The following is a 14,750-nucleotide window of genomic DNA, read 5'->3' on the forward strand; positions in this document are numbered from 1 at the left end:
GAACTAAGAGACAAAACAACGGTGGACTCCACCAAACTAGACATGGCTCATCGTAAAAGAGAGGAACTATGGCTGTTAGAACATGGCCAGGTGGTGCGGAAATTGCAATTCCTGAAACAGACATATTATGAGAAGGGGGACAAGGCTGATGCACTCTTAGCCGCCAGGCTCAGGGAAAGGAGGGAGGAACGCAAGGTGAAAGAGACAATAGAGCCCACCAATCCTGCGATGCACCCACCCCACTCAATACCCGAGTGTTTTGCCAACTTTTACGAAAACCTATATACCTCCGAGCTGCTCTCGGCTCATTCTGACATATCCTCCTACCTGTCCCCAATTACTATGCGTACAATAACACACACAGAGACAGAACTCCTTGATAGTCCAATAACCGAACACGAGACACGAGAGGCGATCAAACGGCTTACACTGGGGAAGTCTCCGGGTGAAGACGGTTACACGGCCGGCTTCTATAAGACCTTCACCGATCAACTGTCACCCTTTCTCACGGAACTCTTTAATGAGATAATGAGCTCTGGGATCGCACAGATTCCTTTAAGAAAGCCCTCATAACTGTCATCCCTAAAGAGGGTTGAGACCCCAAACTATGTGGGTCATATCGCCCCATTTCCCTCCTCAATCTCGATGCGAAGATTTACGCTCGAGTATTGGCGGCCAGACTGGAAACTTTAATGCCCAAGTTGGTCCACCCTGACCAGGTGGGATTTATCCTTGGAAGGCAGGGTGCCGACACCATGCGTAAAACTCTACATCTTGTCCACGTAGGGCACAGTCTACCTGATGATCAGGCCCTCCTATCGATTGATGCAGAAAAAGCCTTTGATAGGGTGGAATGGGATTTCCTGGGGGCAGTCCTCTAGAAAGTAGGGATAGGCCCCAAATTCCGTGATGGGATACGAGCAATATACGCCTCTCCCAAAGCATCAATATTTGTGAATGGGGAATATTCCAGGTGGTTTGAATTGCAACGGGGGACCAGACAGGGATGTCCACTCTCCGCGATCCTGTTTGCACTTTCCCTCGAGCCCTTAGCTCAAAAAATAAGGAACGATCCCCAAATAGAGGGAATACGGCTGGGAGGGACAGAATATAAGGCAGGGTTGTATGCTGATGAAATCCTTCTACATCTAACTAAACCTATGACCTCCATCTCCCATGCCCTAACTCTAATAGAAGAATATGGCCGGTTCTCTGGGTTTAAAGTAAACATGTCAAAATCCATACTCTTTTCACGCCAAGGTACCCCGGATGATAATGACACCAAGTTCCTCCCCTTAGGACTCAAAGTAGAACACACGACATTACGATACCTGGGCATACAGATCACCAGAACCCTAGACGACCTCTACGAGGCTAACTTCCCCCTGCTCCTTCGTTGCTTCGAGAGAGACCTTGAGAAATGGAGCAAACTGACGATCTCTTGGCTGGGGCGTATCAACGCCGTCAAGATGGTGTGCCTCCCCCGTTTTCCCTGCCCCTTTCAGATGTTACCGATCGAGATGCCCAAAAAATTCTTTGTGGATGCCCGAAAGATCATGTTGCGGTTCATCTGGCAGGGGAAGAGACAGAGGATCTCTTACGACACACTTATTCTCCCCAAAGACAGGGGAGGAGTAGGTCTTCCTGATCTGGGAAAATACTATAAAGCCGCCCAGTTACGTGTCCTAATTCCGCACTTCAGGGACCACAAACACCTGCAATGGGTTCAGATGGACAACCACTACATGTCCCCCACCACAGTGGCAGAGTGGCTGTGGTCATCATACCAACGGGTCCAGAGGAGAATTAATCACCATCCCATACTGACTACCATATGGGCCATACGGCGCACTGGGAAAGAGATGCGAGAAGTTACCACATGGCCATCCCCGCTCAGTCACTTGTGGTCTCCTGGCATAAATGACCAAATTCCGAATCTAGAGCGCTTCCAGTAATGGTACGAGGCGGGCCTGGAAAGGGTGGGACAACTCCAGAGAAAGGACTCGTTCATCACATTACCTGATCTGACAACGGCACTCGGTATAGGTACTTTATCGTCATTTCACTTTATCCAGCTAAAAGGGGTGTTAACGAGACCTGAATGGAGAGAAAAACTGAGAAAAGACCTTACCGCCTTTGAGAAACTCCTAGACTCCACAACAAAAATGAAAGGCCTTATATCTGTAATGTATCAAACGCCATTAGCAGCAGGAGGTGGAACTACAGAACCCCTTAGGGCCAGATGGGAAAAAGACCTTGGCGAAGAGATACTCCCCGATCAATGGGACTTAATGTGCAGAACTGCACCTAAATCCTCCATATCCAACCAATATAAGCTTCATGCAATAAAGCTTCTACACAGATGGCATTACGATCCGCTTCGACTCTCCAAAATGTCCCAGTCCATGAGCCCGAAGTGCTGGAGAAATTGTGGAGAAAATGCCAACTACTGGCACATGTGGTGGAGCTGCCCGCACATCAAAGTGTTTTGGACTGAGGTTCTGGGATGGATTAAAGAGGTAGACGACATCCACAGAGAACTTGATTCATACCTTGTTTTGTTTGGCCTTGAAAGAGACGAGGAGGATTGGTTTCGGGTTAAAGGCCTGGCCCCCCAGCTATTACTGGCACCGAGGGCCCTGATAGCGACCAAATGGAAATCTCCTCTGGTCCCAGGTAAGACCGAGTGGATCAAACTGGCCACGAGCATTTATGTGATGGAAACGATCACTGCCTCCCTGCATAATAAATCGGCAAAATGTGAAACTCTATGGATGGACTTCAAGAATACATATATCGCACCTACTTACGACTCCCAACCAGAGGAACCCCCAAAAGCCTGACCGAATGATGCTATGCTCAAAGAACACTACAATGGATGAGAATCTCATCTCCAGCGAACATGGTACTGCCAGATGTGACACTGTGTCAACCATACGATACTAATACTTTCCTCAATCAATTGCACTTGTGATGTACACCAACCCAAGTGGGGGGGGGGGTGGGAGTGGGTTATGGCGAACAGTTAATGAGACATACCCAGATAATCGAGACTGTCGCACTACTAAGAGATTCTAGTATATTGTTTCAGTCTGCACCGTTTGTTCGACATGTACCTCTGGAAGATGTATGATTTTGTTTGAATATTGTTTGCCTCTTTTTGTTTCTTGCAAATAAATAAAGTTTAATTTAAAAATAAAATATGGGGATTGCAGGGGTGTCCCCCACAGGTTCCATGGGTAAATATTGCAGCAAAGAAATGGCGCCATTCTTGTATGGCGATATTTTTGCTGGGATATTAATACATGGAACCAAAATAATCTGTCTTTGTTATGTAGACTCCTACACAAATCATCATGAAGAGATTATTGGCTTCTATGTGCCGAAGGATACGATGGGGGCCTCTATTGCCAACCTAATTCTTGATGTGCTTGTTCATCTTCCTCTTCTTGTTGCTCTCCTTCGAGGTATGGCATTTAATGGAGCTGCTCACATGTTTGGGGCATATCACAGAGCCCAGGCTTTCATCAAAGAGAAACAGCCACTAGCTTTATTTGTACACTGTGGTGCACATTGCGTGAACCTAATAGTGAAAGAAAAAATGTGACACTATCCGCTTGCTACGAAATGCCCTAAATTGGGTAAATGAGCTAGGGAAGATATTTGGTGAATCCCTGAATTTCAGAATGTTGTTTTCAGCTATTGCTCACACGGAAAATGTATCAGTCAACAACATACAAAAAAAACTGCGATCTCTATGTCCTACCAAATAGACAGTCCAACAATCTGCAATTGAAGCTGTTTTAGGACAGTATGAACTTGTACAAAGCCTTCAAGCAATGGAAGAAAGTACTGGAGAAGTAGCAGCAAGGGCAAGTGATCTCCTGCAGCACTTTTTTATACTGCTACACACATTAATGGAACCACTCACAATACTAAATAAAAGCTTACAAGAGCACAATTGCACTGTATCAGGCATGCTGAAAAAAGTTAATCTCATGCAAGGAAACCTAACAAGGTTCAGAGATGAGCCACGGCTTCTCTTGTTTTTTCAGCAAGCAGGGGCAATAGTCCAGAAGCTGGATATAGAACCAATCGGCCGTCCACGACCTAGAAGATTGCCAGCACGTTTAGCTGGTAACAGAGAACAATACTCTGCCACGACAGCTGAGCTATTCTTCAAAATCAAGTATCTTTAAATCATCAATATGGCCCTTTCCTAGCCACAACACTGGTTTAGTTAACCAGGATTGTAAGATCTTTCCCAATTGGAAGAAATACTTCTCAATGCAGCGAAGGGCAGTGCTGGTGTTACTGATTAAAACATTGAACATTAAAGACATATCCAGACATCAATGTAAGATTGCTGTGAGTACAACTGGAAACGCTTTCACACCATTACACAAACTTCCTTTTAGGGGGTTCCCATATACCATGCCCATTGATGTACTGTCCAGAGATGTTTCATGTGTTACTTCTGCATTGGCTGAGTGAATCTTTATGATTGGTGACTGCAAGTGTGTCTGTTGACATTCCACTGTAGTAGTTGTGCAAGGAATCTGTATAATTGATTGAATTAAAAAAACAAAATGGGAGATTTGATCAAATTTCGGCTATGTGAAAACTTTGTATGGCCGAAAATGTTGATCAAGTCTCCCATTCAGTGCCATTACAGTGAATAAGGGGAGCTGCGTTTGGGGGGTATGTCCCCTGCACCCTTGTTCACTGTAATGGCTTTGGGGATTGCAGGGGTACCCCCCGCTTCCCGAAAAATAAAGTTGCCAGAAAAAAAAGGAGGACCCTGCGGCACCAGTTCCCGATCACGGACGTGAAGGGAACAGGCGTTGCAGGGACACAGCAAGTCATTGGTAAGTAAGGGAATGGGTGGGAGCAGGTTGTCTGAAATGACTGCTAGATGAAAAAACGAAAGTTATTTTTGAACAAATAACTAGTTTTTTTCTCCCTCAGTCATTTCCGAATTGATTAAATCATGGACATCCTTTGTGCATAAGGTCCATGATTCAATCATGTACTTACCAGGGTCTTCCTAGCTGCTGGCTCCTGCCTCTTCTGTACCCACACCCTCCAGGCATGCCATGTGGAGGATGCTGCTCGCTCTCTGATCCCAAGGTGTGAGCTGCAGTGTGTCCACGGTTCCTCTGGCTGTGGACGCTGTGTCCCTACGGTGGTTTGAAACAAGCACTGCGCCCTTTAGGTCGTTCCAGCACTTCCATATGTCCTCACAGTCCCGTGGGACATTACCCATGGCTGCAACCTAGTTCCTTATTTGCATCCAAATGGCATTCTTACGATGGGAGGACGTCATGCGCTGTTTGACCCATATGGCTCCTCTGCATTGGGCCACCACCTCCTTTGCCAGCACTCTTGCTCAGAGAATCTGGATTATCTCTGGTGCATTTGTGGCATTTTTCCTTTGCCTGCGGACATGTTTGGGGTGGGATTGCAATCCGTTAATATTGATTTTAAGTGGATTGGATTTTTCAAGATGGCTGATGACAGGCTTCCTGTTCCGGAGATGACGCTATTTCTGCTGGCGCTAACTCTGCTAAATGAGGCAGCAGTAACTGTAATTCTGCCGATGCTTGGTTGAATTACCGTTCCCGCTAATGGTGTGTAACGCTCCTGACAACTTGTAATACAGTGGTAATTCTGCCAGACACCACGAAGTGGTGGAATTTTTACTGTATTACCACCCAACGCCTAATGAGCCCCATAGTGCTCAGTTCACTTTTAAGGATATAGGGCCTCATTACACGGTAGGCGGTAAGGGTTTACCGGTACCGGTAAGGGCACCGGTACCGGTAAACTCTTACCGCCTTACTACGAGGTCCCTTTGCGGGTCCTCCCTTAACGCCTGGTTTTTCCAGGCGTTAAGGACGGGACCCGCAAAGGGACCTCAAAGCTAATTACGGTACCGCAATTTGCGGTACCGTAATTAGCACCTTCCCCATTCCCATTATGCCCTATGGGGCAAAAATGGGAATGGGGAAGGGTAAATGGGGATTGGGGAATTACCGCCCCCGCTCACCTTGGAGTAGGGCGGTAATTCCGCCATCCACCAAGGCGGACTCGGTACGGTACCGGCGGCAACCATGGCGCTAATAGCGCCATGGTTACCGCCTACCGTGTAATGAGGCCCATAGTGCCCAGCACACTTTCCGTGATACATTTATTGGGATTTATACATATGCCACACAGAAAAGGACTAAGGTTTTGCAGGCATTCTGAAAGCCCAATTCAATTAAGGAGTTCATTCTTGATGGCTTGCTTGAAGTGCTGGATGTTCTGGTCTTGTCTAAGATTGAGGGAGGAGAGATTGTGTTCAATAGAGTTAGTTCTTGAGTCCTTGAGTTGCCCAGGATTTGGGTGTTGATCAGTGGCAGCTGGTGAATTTTTGGACTGGACGGGCGCATATGTTTGAGACTAAAATGCGATATTGACGAGCACACCAAAGGAGTCCAAAAAAACCAAGAGGGGACCGGGGGTTCACCCCTGAGAACATTTAAAAAATAATGGGTTAAAATGGAGCATTTTACAGCTCTTTCTATGAAGAATTGGGTAAAATCTCTCCTTGCAATCAGTTTTGTATGGTAGCACATGGACAAACCGAATAGATGCAAGTCACCAGCAGTGCACAGGATCATTTTGCACCCCATTTTCATGATGCCTTTGCCCACAGCATATGCCAGGATATTAAACATTTTCATGCTGGCTCTGCCTTTACATGCTGCACCAATATATGTCAGTATTACCATGTAAGGCCTCCAAGCCAGTAAAAAATGTCATGTCACAGAAAGAAAGCATATCCAGACTGGCCAGACATATACCAAGATAAGCTAGTATAGCACGCAATCACACTTATGTCCGCTTTACCTTGATGCAAAGTACAAACATGCCATGACACATTAAGAAAGTATATGCAGAGTGACAGTAGTAGTGCCAGTCTGCATGTACCTTCTTAATGTGGTAAGACATTGTTACTTGGCATCACAGGTAAAGCAACCTGTTATTACCTCATTCAATGTAGCCCTAGTCTAGCCACGTAAAACATTTATCTTGTTTTTGTTTAACCCATGAATCATAATACCGTTCATATGATAAGTGAAATGCTATCATGGGGCTAGACTGGCCTACATTTAATGTAGGTAAATTTAGCCATGTGATAACACTTTACTTATCTCATTTACTTTATCCTTGATGCACATTACTGTGCATCAAAAGTAAAGCAAAAACAATACCATGCCCCCAGCAGTATCCACACCTACATTTAGGAGCCCTGATGAGTGTGGCCGCTAAATTTAATTAAGGGGTGGAGGTGACACACACACACACACAGACAGACAGACACACACACACTCCCATATTCATACAATTCCTTCATGCACCATTACGAAAAACAAACTCACAACATACAAACACTACATTAAATAACACACTTACTTTATTTATTATTTATTTTTGCATTTGTTGCAGCGCCCTGAACCCTTGGGCATCTAGGCGCTAGTTACATTGTGAGACAAAAAAAATACAGAAAATACAGAGATGGGAGACAGAAAATACAAAAAATACAGAGTAGAGAGAAAACAGGAAACAAAACACAGAACACAATGGGGTAGCAGGGGTGTCATGGTATCTTAGAGTCTTGGTTCGATGAGCAGGGGGGAGACAGGTATATGAAAGTCTAATCTGTTAGCTCTAGGAGCTTTTAGGCGAAAAGCCACATTTTAAAGTTTTTTTCTGAATGTCCAGTATGAGGTTTCCTTTCTCAGAGTGATGGGAAGATTGTTCCAGAGCTTGTTTGCCATTACGGGAAAGCTCTGTCCTCCTGCGGTTTTTCCAGAGAAGGTGGGCACTCTGACGAGGTGGCTGTTCAGGGATCTCAGAGGGCGCGTGAGGTGTATTTCTCAACCCAGCGTGAAAAGTAGGTCGGGCAGTGTTCGTGGTCCACTTGTGTGCGATGGAGAGGGTCTTGAATTTAATCCGTTCCCGGATCGGCAACCAGTGGGCGCTTTTGCTGGATTTTGTGATGTGGTCATGCTTGGACAAACCTAGGGCTGCTCAAAGGGCATTGTTTTCGATGGTTTGCAGCGTGAACAATTTGCGTTCAGAGGTTCCTGCAAAGAGAGCGTTGCAGTAATCCAGTTTGGCTCCGGTGATGGCTCTGGCTATGGTGAGTCGGTTGATAGTGGTGAGGAAAGGTTTGCTGGCGTTCAGAAGATTTGTGGTGTGGGCAGCGGAGGAGGCAATGGCCTTGACCTGGCGAGAGAGGTCAAGGCTTGTGTCTAGGTAGATGCCCAGGGTTTTGGCTGCATAAGATGTTTTGATCCGGTTGCTGCCAATGTCAAATGCTTTGTAAGATGGGTCTAAGCAGTGGATAGTGCAGTGAGAGCCTACTATGAGGATCTCAGTTTTGTCATCTTTGAGGCATAACTGGTGGGTTGCCATCCAGTTTTGGACTATGTCATAAAATGAGTTGATGGTTGCAGCGTCAAGGTGATAGGTGTCGGAGAGAGGGAGGAGGATTTGGGTGTCATCTGCATAATTGGTGTAGGATATGCTGAGGGTATCCAGATGATCAAAAAGGGGTTTAGTGTAAATGTTATACAGGGTTGGGGAGATGCAGGATCCATGTGGGACTCGGCAGGTTACTGGTGTCGGTGGGGAAGAATGGTCGCCCATGAAGATAGGGGAAGATCTGTCTGCCAGAAATGATCTGATCCAGTCTGTAGTTGCTGGGGAGAAGTTTGCTGTGATGGTGAGGTGGTTGCAGAGTTTCTGGTGGCCAACGAGAACGCTGCAGATAGGTCCAGCATGAGGAGCAGGGCGAGTTTGCCTGAGTCTTTGATGTTGTCTAACTGTTTTTTTAGGTCCTCTAAGGCGGTTTCGGTTCCGTGCCTTGTGCGGAGGTCTGACTGGCGGATGCCCAGGATGTGATTGTCCTCGAGGTATTGACCTGGATATATGCTGCGCAGTAGAGGATTTTAAGGATGGAGGGTACGGTGGTGATGGGCCGGTAGTTGGTGGGGATGGTGGGGTCAAAGGAGGGTTACTTTAGAAGTGGGAGGGTCCAGGCTTCTTTCAGGGCAGTTAGCACAGTTTTTGTTGCGAAGGAGGAGTTGATGGATGTGATGATTGGTGCAAGCGTCTCAGCGCAGTCTTTGATGATAGTGGCCAGACAAACATCTGCTTTACATCGGGAGGCCTTGGATTATATTTGTGACTTCGAATTCTGATAGCGAGCAGACGCCAAATTGGGAGATTGGTGAGCTGGTAGGGAAAGTGAGGAGCGTTGGGGTGGCTGGTGGTGTTTTGGCGAGGATGGCCAGTTGCTTGTCGCAGATTTTCATCTGGAGGGAGGCGATGTTCCCCGAGAGGGCTTCTTGTGTCTTGGTGGACCATGATGTTAAAGCTTGCTTGGCTTTGCGCTTTTTAAGTGGGGCTGGAGTGTTAACAGCTAGAGCAATGGTAACGTTGTAAAGTTGGACCAGGGATTCTGGGTTTGTGTCGGATGGGATAGTGAGGGCTGAGAGGACGGGTGTGAGGCGGTCCTTGTTCAGGTTGTTGGTGCAGCAGGCTAAGGCTTTGGTTCATTGAATGACAGGGGCTGGGCCTCTTGTTGGGAAGGTCAAATGTGATGGTGTGGTGGTCAGACCACAGGCAGGTTGTGGTGGGGAGGCTGGTCAGGTTGCAGTTAAGGACAGCAATCCAATTGAGGGTCTGGCCCTGGATGTGGGTAGGTTCAGTGGTTCACTGAACAAAGTCGGTGTGGTTGAGGGCTGTGGCTAGTCTCCCAGGATTAGCATTTTTGAGCTGAGCTTGATGGTGGGATTGATGATAAGCACAAGTTCTTCCTCAAAGGATGAGATGGGGTCTGGTGGGCGATAGATGAGGTGGAGATTGCTCGTATTGGTGGGTGAGAGGGTGAGTTTGATGGCCAGCATTACACAGTTTGGCATAGGGCTGGAGTTGGGAACCCTGATGTTGATGGTGTTTCTGTAGAGAAGGGTGTCCCTGCCACCTCTGCTGGGGGATCTATCGTTGCACATGATGGCGTATCCTGGGGGGATAGCAATCGATTGGGAAGGGTCTGCTGCAGGCTGGAGCTTACCTGCATGCATCCATCATACTGGCTGACCCAGTCACAGGGCAGTCCGGATGACCCGCCCCATCTCTCCGGGATGTAGGCATACTGCCTGAAAGGAGAGGATGCCTCCCCTGTCAGTCAGCATGTACACGTTGAGGCTCTCTGCAAAATGTCAACCGCCCTCCTCTCCTGTCAGGCAGCCCTCCTCTCCTGTCAGGCAGCACGTCTACGGTGCTAGTATAGTGTAGTATAATATACCGTCATATAATCAAAGCATCAAATCTTAGGGTGGATGTGTTGATGAGATTTATGTGTTTGCACTTAATTGCCAGCTGAGGCAGTTCATTTAAGGAAGATCGGTACCCAGGATGACGCCAAGAAGATGAATGTAAAGTGATGGTTGTGCAAGTTAATTCACATACTACAAAGACATTATTAATACACAACACCAAGAATACATTTAGCCAAATGTAGTATGTAGCATTTCAACTCTGAATGGTACCAGTGTAGCATGAGCTGGTGATTTCTGTCTATTTGGGTCGGATAAGATAGCTTAGTTGGTTGAGCGTTGAATGGGAATTCCAGGTTTGCATTCTTACAGGAGCAACTCAGCAACCAGATGTATAGCCACTGAATTGGATGGTAATAATACCGATTGCTTGAAGGACCAGTGTACAGGTTGTGGTGTGCGCTATATAAATGGGAAATATTAGCATTACTGTATTAACCCTTCGGGAAAAGATATGCACTTCCTATTATTAGGTTAATCAACCCTTTCAGCTCAGACCCGAGTGGAGGTGAAAGCTAAAGACATGTGCTGTCTTCACCTAGTTGGATGAATGTACCATACCATAGAATGTATGTTCATTGATAAGTGGAAGATGACCGTTTTTAGGTCAATTAGCTTCTGCACTTTTTGGAGCAGTACATTCAACATCAAATGTGTTTGGTGAGGTTGGATAAAGCGGCTTTAATTTAACTGAAGCTGTTTTCTTTCTTTAGGGTACTATGCATGGAGGAACGCTAAGGATGGCTCTTGCTTCATACAGTCTCTTTGCCGCATGCTTAAATCATATCGATTTAAGCTGGAGATCATGCACATCCTCACCAGAGTCAACCAAGAGGTGGCCACTGAATTTGAGTCCTCACATCATGACTCTCAGTTCAATAAGAAGAAGCAAATGCCCTGTGAGCAGACAATGCTGACGAAACAACTTTACTTCCGCTATGGTGGTCAAGATGGTGAACCAAGTTCTTCAGGGAATTCTTAAGCCATTGAAACATTCTAGAAAGACTATCATTTATACGACAGGAATAATTTTCTTTTTTGTAACTGATTGTGCAACCATCTCCTCTCACATAATATCTTGCACTATTTACTAAAAGGAAGGGAATAGCATGCAGCGTTGATTTAATGAGGTTGCTCTTATTTTGGACTAATGGCAAAATATGTTGTTTTTCTGGACTTATAATAAAACAAATCAAGACCGTTTCATAAAGCTGTGGACAATAAGCTCATGAAAACCTCTATGTAGTCCTTGTGCAGATTGGGGGCAGGAACAGCATGTATACGTGTGTGTCTGTTACAGGTTTTACCCATGGGGGTGGGCAATGGTATGCAGAGGGTTGCACGTTGCCCTTTCTACTGCAGGACAGACGCATCACTTGATGGGAAATTCTCCTTGGCCAGCGGAGATAAGTACGGTTTAACATAATTCCCTGCAGAAGCCATTCTTCATGTGAGAGCATCAAGTAAGCGAGCAGGGGGTAGGATGACTGGCAGGTGTGGTGACCTATCAAAGTGCGGTGCTTTGACAGCTTGTTCTGGTAGGACTTGTTCTGTCAAAGAAGACAGGAGAGAAGAAGGTGAAGGCTGGGAAAGAACATGTTTGGTAAGCGGGTCCCATGACCGTGTCCACGGACTAGAAGGTTTACATTCCTAAATTTCAGGATCTCAACCTCTTTTACGGAAGGTTCCCCATAAAACTAGTGATATTTTACTGCAATAAATCTATGACTATGTAGTGGGTCAATTGTTGGCTGGAGAGCAGGTGCCCCCTGCCTTCCCCAGAAAAAACGGAATTACAAAATCAGAGAGGACCGATTTGAAACTGCACTTTAAATCCTCCTGGAAATGCAGTTGGCATAAAGAATAATTAGTTTTGCTACACAAGTAGGGACAGATAAGGCATAAGCTTGCACAAGTAGTGCGTTTTTAAATAGAATAGACCAGGTGACCGGTAGGCGTGTGCCAAGATAGGGACTCACAATACTAGTAGGGAAGTATTTCTATAGGTAGGGAGTTGCAGCGTACCTATATGTAGAACTGAGATGTGTCAGGCATGCACCAGGTTCTCGGTAGGTAGCAAATAAATACAGAGCAAATGTGTCCTGCAGAAGAAACATAAATGTGCCATGTTCAAATTGCACCAGCAGAGAATTCAGCTTGCTGCTTTAAGAAAATCCCAGTTGAGCACGCTTGAACCAATCAGGGAACATGCTGTAGCCGGCTAGATGGTGGCTACCCAAAGGAATGTCAAGGCTGAGCCTTTGCAGGAAGTGTATATGGCGGAATAAGATATTGTGTTTGGTCAGCTGTCAGATAAATCAAGTTGCAAAGACACAGCAAGTTTGTAGGACGAAACTGGGCATCCCAGGAAATCAGAAGGAGTTGACAGATTAAGGTATTCGGCACCTAGCTAGGCGTGAAGGGAAGACCCGAGAAGCGGCTTAAGAAAAACAAATACAATACCGAGATGAAATCGTAACAGGATGACTCGCAAAATAATTATTCATAAATCTGTCAAGAGAAGGATGGCGATGATGGAATGCGAACAAGGCCTTGAGCCTCTGCACTCTTGGCATGGGAGGTAAACATGGGAAATTTAATTTAATTAAAATAAGGCGATGCACTTGTCTCTCTCACTCTCTCACATACATAAATGTGTCATCATAAAGCCAGTTCATGGATAGTGTGACTGCATTGTACCCGATTAGCACATGTTTTTTTTTCACCGCAGAAGTAATTTAGGGTCTACCAATCAAATTCCAGATATGATGAGGTAGCACTTTTTAGGAGAAGTTCCATGGGTGGGATATTAGATAACGATTGTCCGATCCCTAGTTGTGCACATATAGATTGCATATGTAGTTTAGTAGAGGGAGCCAATGATTAGGAGTGAAAGATTTTCATAACTGGGACATCACAATGACTCAATCATGTTATATAAACTGTTCAAATGTTGGAGTATTCTGGAGTGATAGCTTGGCTTTTAATCTTGATTTTTCCCCAGTATATTGCAATAAACTGGTTACCTTGCATTTAGCATACCACACTCTGTGTTGTCTCTTTTTTGACAAATGCCAGGTAGAGGGCAATTTGGCCTTTTCTGACCATCTTTTCATTTGACAGCAGAGGACGGTTCGAGCTTGTGGATTTTCTGGGGTGCCCCACCACCCTCCTTTTGAGCAGCAGATCGGTCAGGGAAGCAGATTTTCTTTTGTGCACAACTCAACAGGAAGCACAGCAGGGCCGACTTTGGAGTGGAACTCTGCCTGGTCTCCCACCGCCCGCTGGAAGCAACAGGAGGAGCTGGCCAGTGACGGTACCCCGGAATCCCACAACCCTCAAAGATCCACTGAAAAACGTCAGTGTACTATGTGCAGGGTTTAACAGGAGGTGGGAAATGTATTGTATGATATTTAAGAAACTGAAGTTGATTAAGGAAGTTGATTAAGGATAGCTCAAGACAAGTTCTTGGAAGACTGTGCAGTAGGGCCACTGAGGGCCCAACCTTCTTTTGAGGGTAAAGTAAATGAGACAGAGAGATAAGGATATCCCGGGGAGAACTGGAAGACAGCTGTATTTTATTATGCTATATTGTGGTTTTGTTGATTAAATTGTTGTTTGCCGGCATTGTATTGTGAGGCAGGTCCTTTAGAGGTGATGTTTCTTTTGTGTGTTGTGAGAGTAGTAGATAGTATTGTTTGATAGAGGTTGATGGGGCAAGTATGAACGTTTAGCTTGTGAGCGGATTTTGTTGTTGTGATCCAGAGAAAGGGTTTGGATATTGGGCCGTGGCCCTAAGGGGAAAATGTGAGAAAATTATCTAAAACTATTGTCGCTCTAAAATTTCAGTAAGCTAACCACTATTTTACATTGTTTATTCTGTGTAAGTGCCACCAAGCTGTGCGCTGCTTAAAGGTTTTCACCATGTCAGATACCCCAATAATCCACCTATGCAGAGCATTCCCTAGATATGGTGCCAAAATGACTAAAAATCATGCTGAGTGGGTGAAGGGGACTGCTGGAAATATGTACCTGTCGTGGTCTCACAGAGGGCACTCACTGGAAAAATGTACTCCAATACATTTGCACATACTTGCATGCCACACACACGGGCAGGAAGCTCAAGAACAGACTAAGGGTATTAGAACTCTGGAAGGCCTTTGAGGAAAAAACAGAGGGGCCTAGGAAGGAATGGAAGCTCAATATGTGTCATGGGGAGCGCGAGCAGCCCACAGCGCCTCCGCCTCCTCTCTCTGAAGAAAGTGCTTAGACACAGCCAACAGTACCACCAGCTGAGGCAGGCCGCCACACACAATTCACAGTGCTACCTCCATATGGGGAGAGAACACCTGGCAC

At 45.8% G+C, this 14,750-nt stretch overlaps 1 protein-coding gene across 1 annotated transcript in view; it reads left to right on the forward strand.

The window, feature by feature from the left end:
• The window catches only part of LOC138473239 (caspase-3-like), a 403,122-nt gene extending 389,687 nt beyond the window's left edge, over window positions 1-13,435 (forward strand). Inside the window, exon 7 of the mRNA XM_069611851.1 lies at window positions 11,108-13,435. Within this exon, the coding sequence (XP_069467952.1) occupies window positions 11,108-11,376 (269 nt within the window). The 3' untranslated portion in view covers window positions 11,377-13,435. The remainder of the gene's footprint in view (window positions 1-11,107) is intronic.
• Window positions 13,436-14,750: the final 1,315 nt, after the last annotated feature.

This window comes from Ambystoma mexicanum, chromosome 8 (assembly GCF_040938575.1).
Source record: "Ambystoma mexicanum isolate Mex_15411 chromosome 8, UKY_AmexF1_1, whole genome shotgun sequence".
NCBI classification, from domain to species: Eukaryota; Metazoa; Chordata; class Amphibia; order Caudata; family Ambystomatidae; genus Ambystoma; species Ambystoma mexicanum.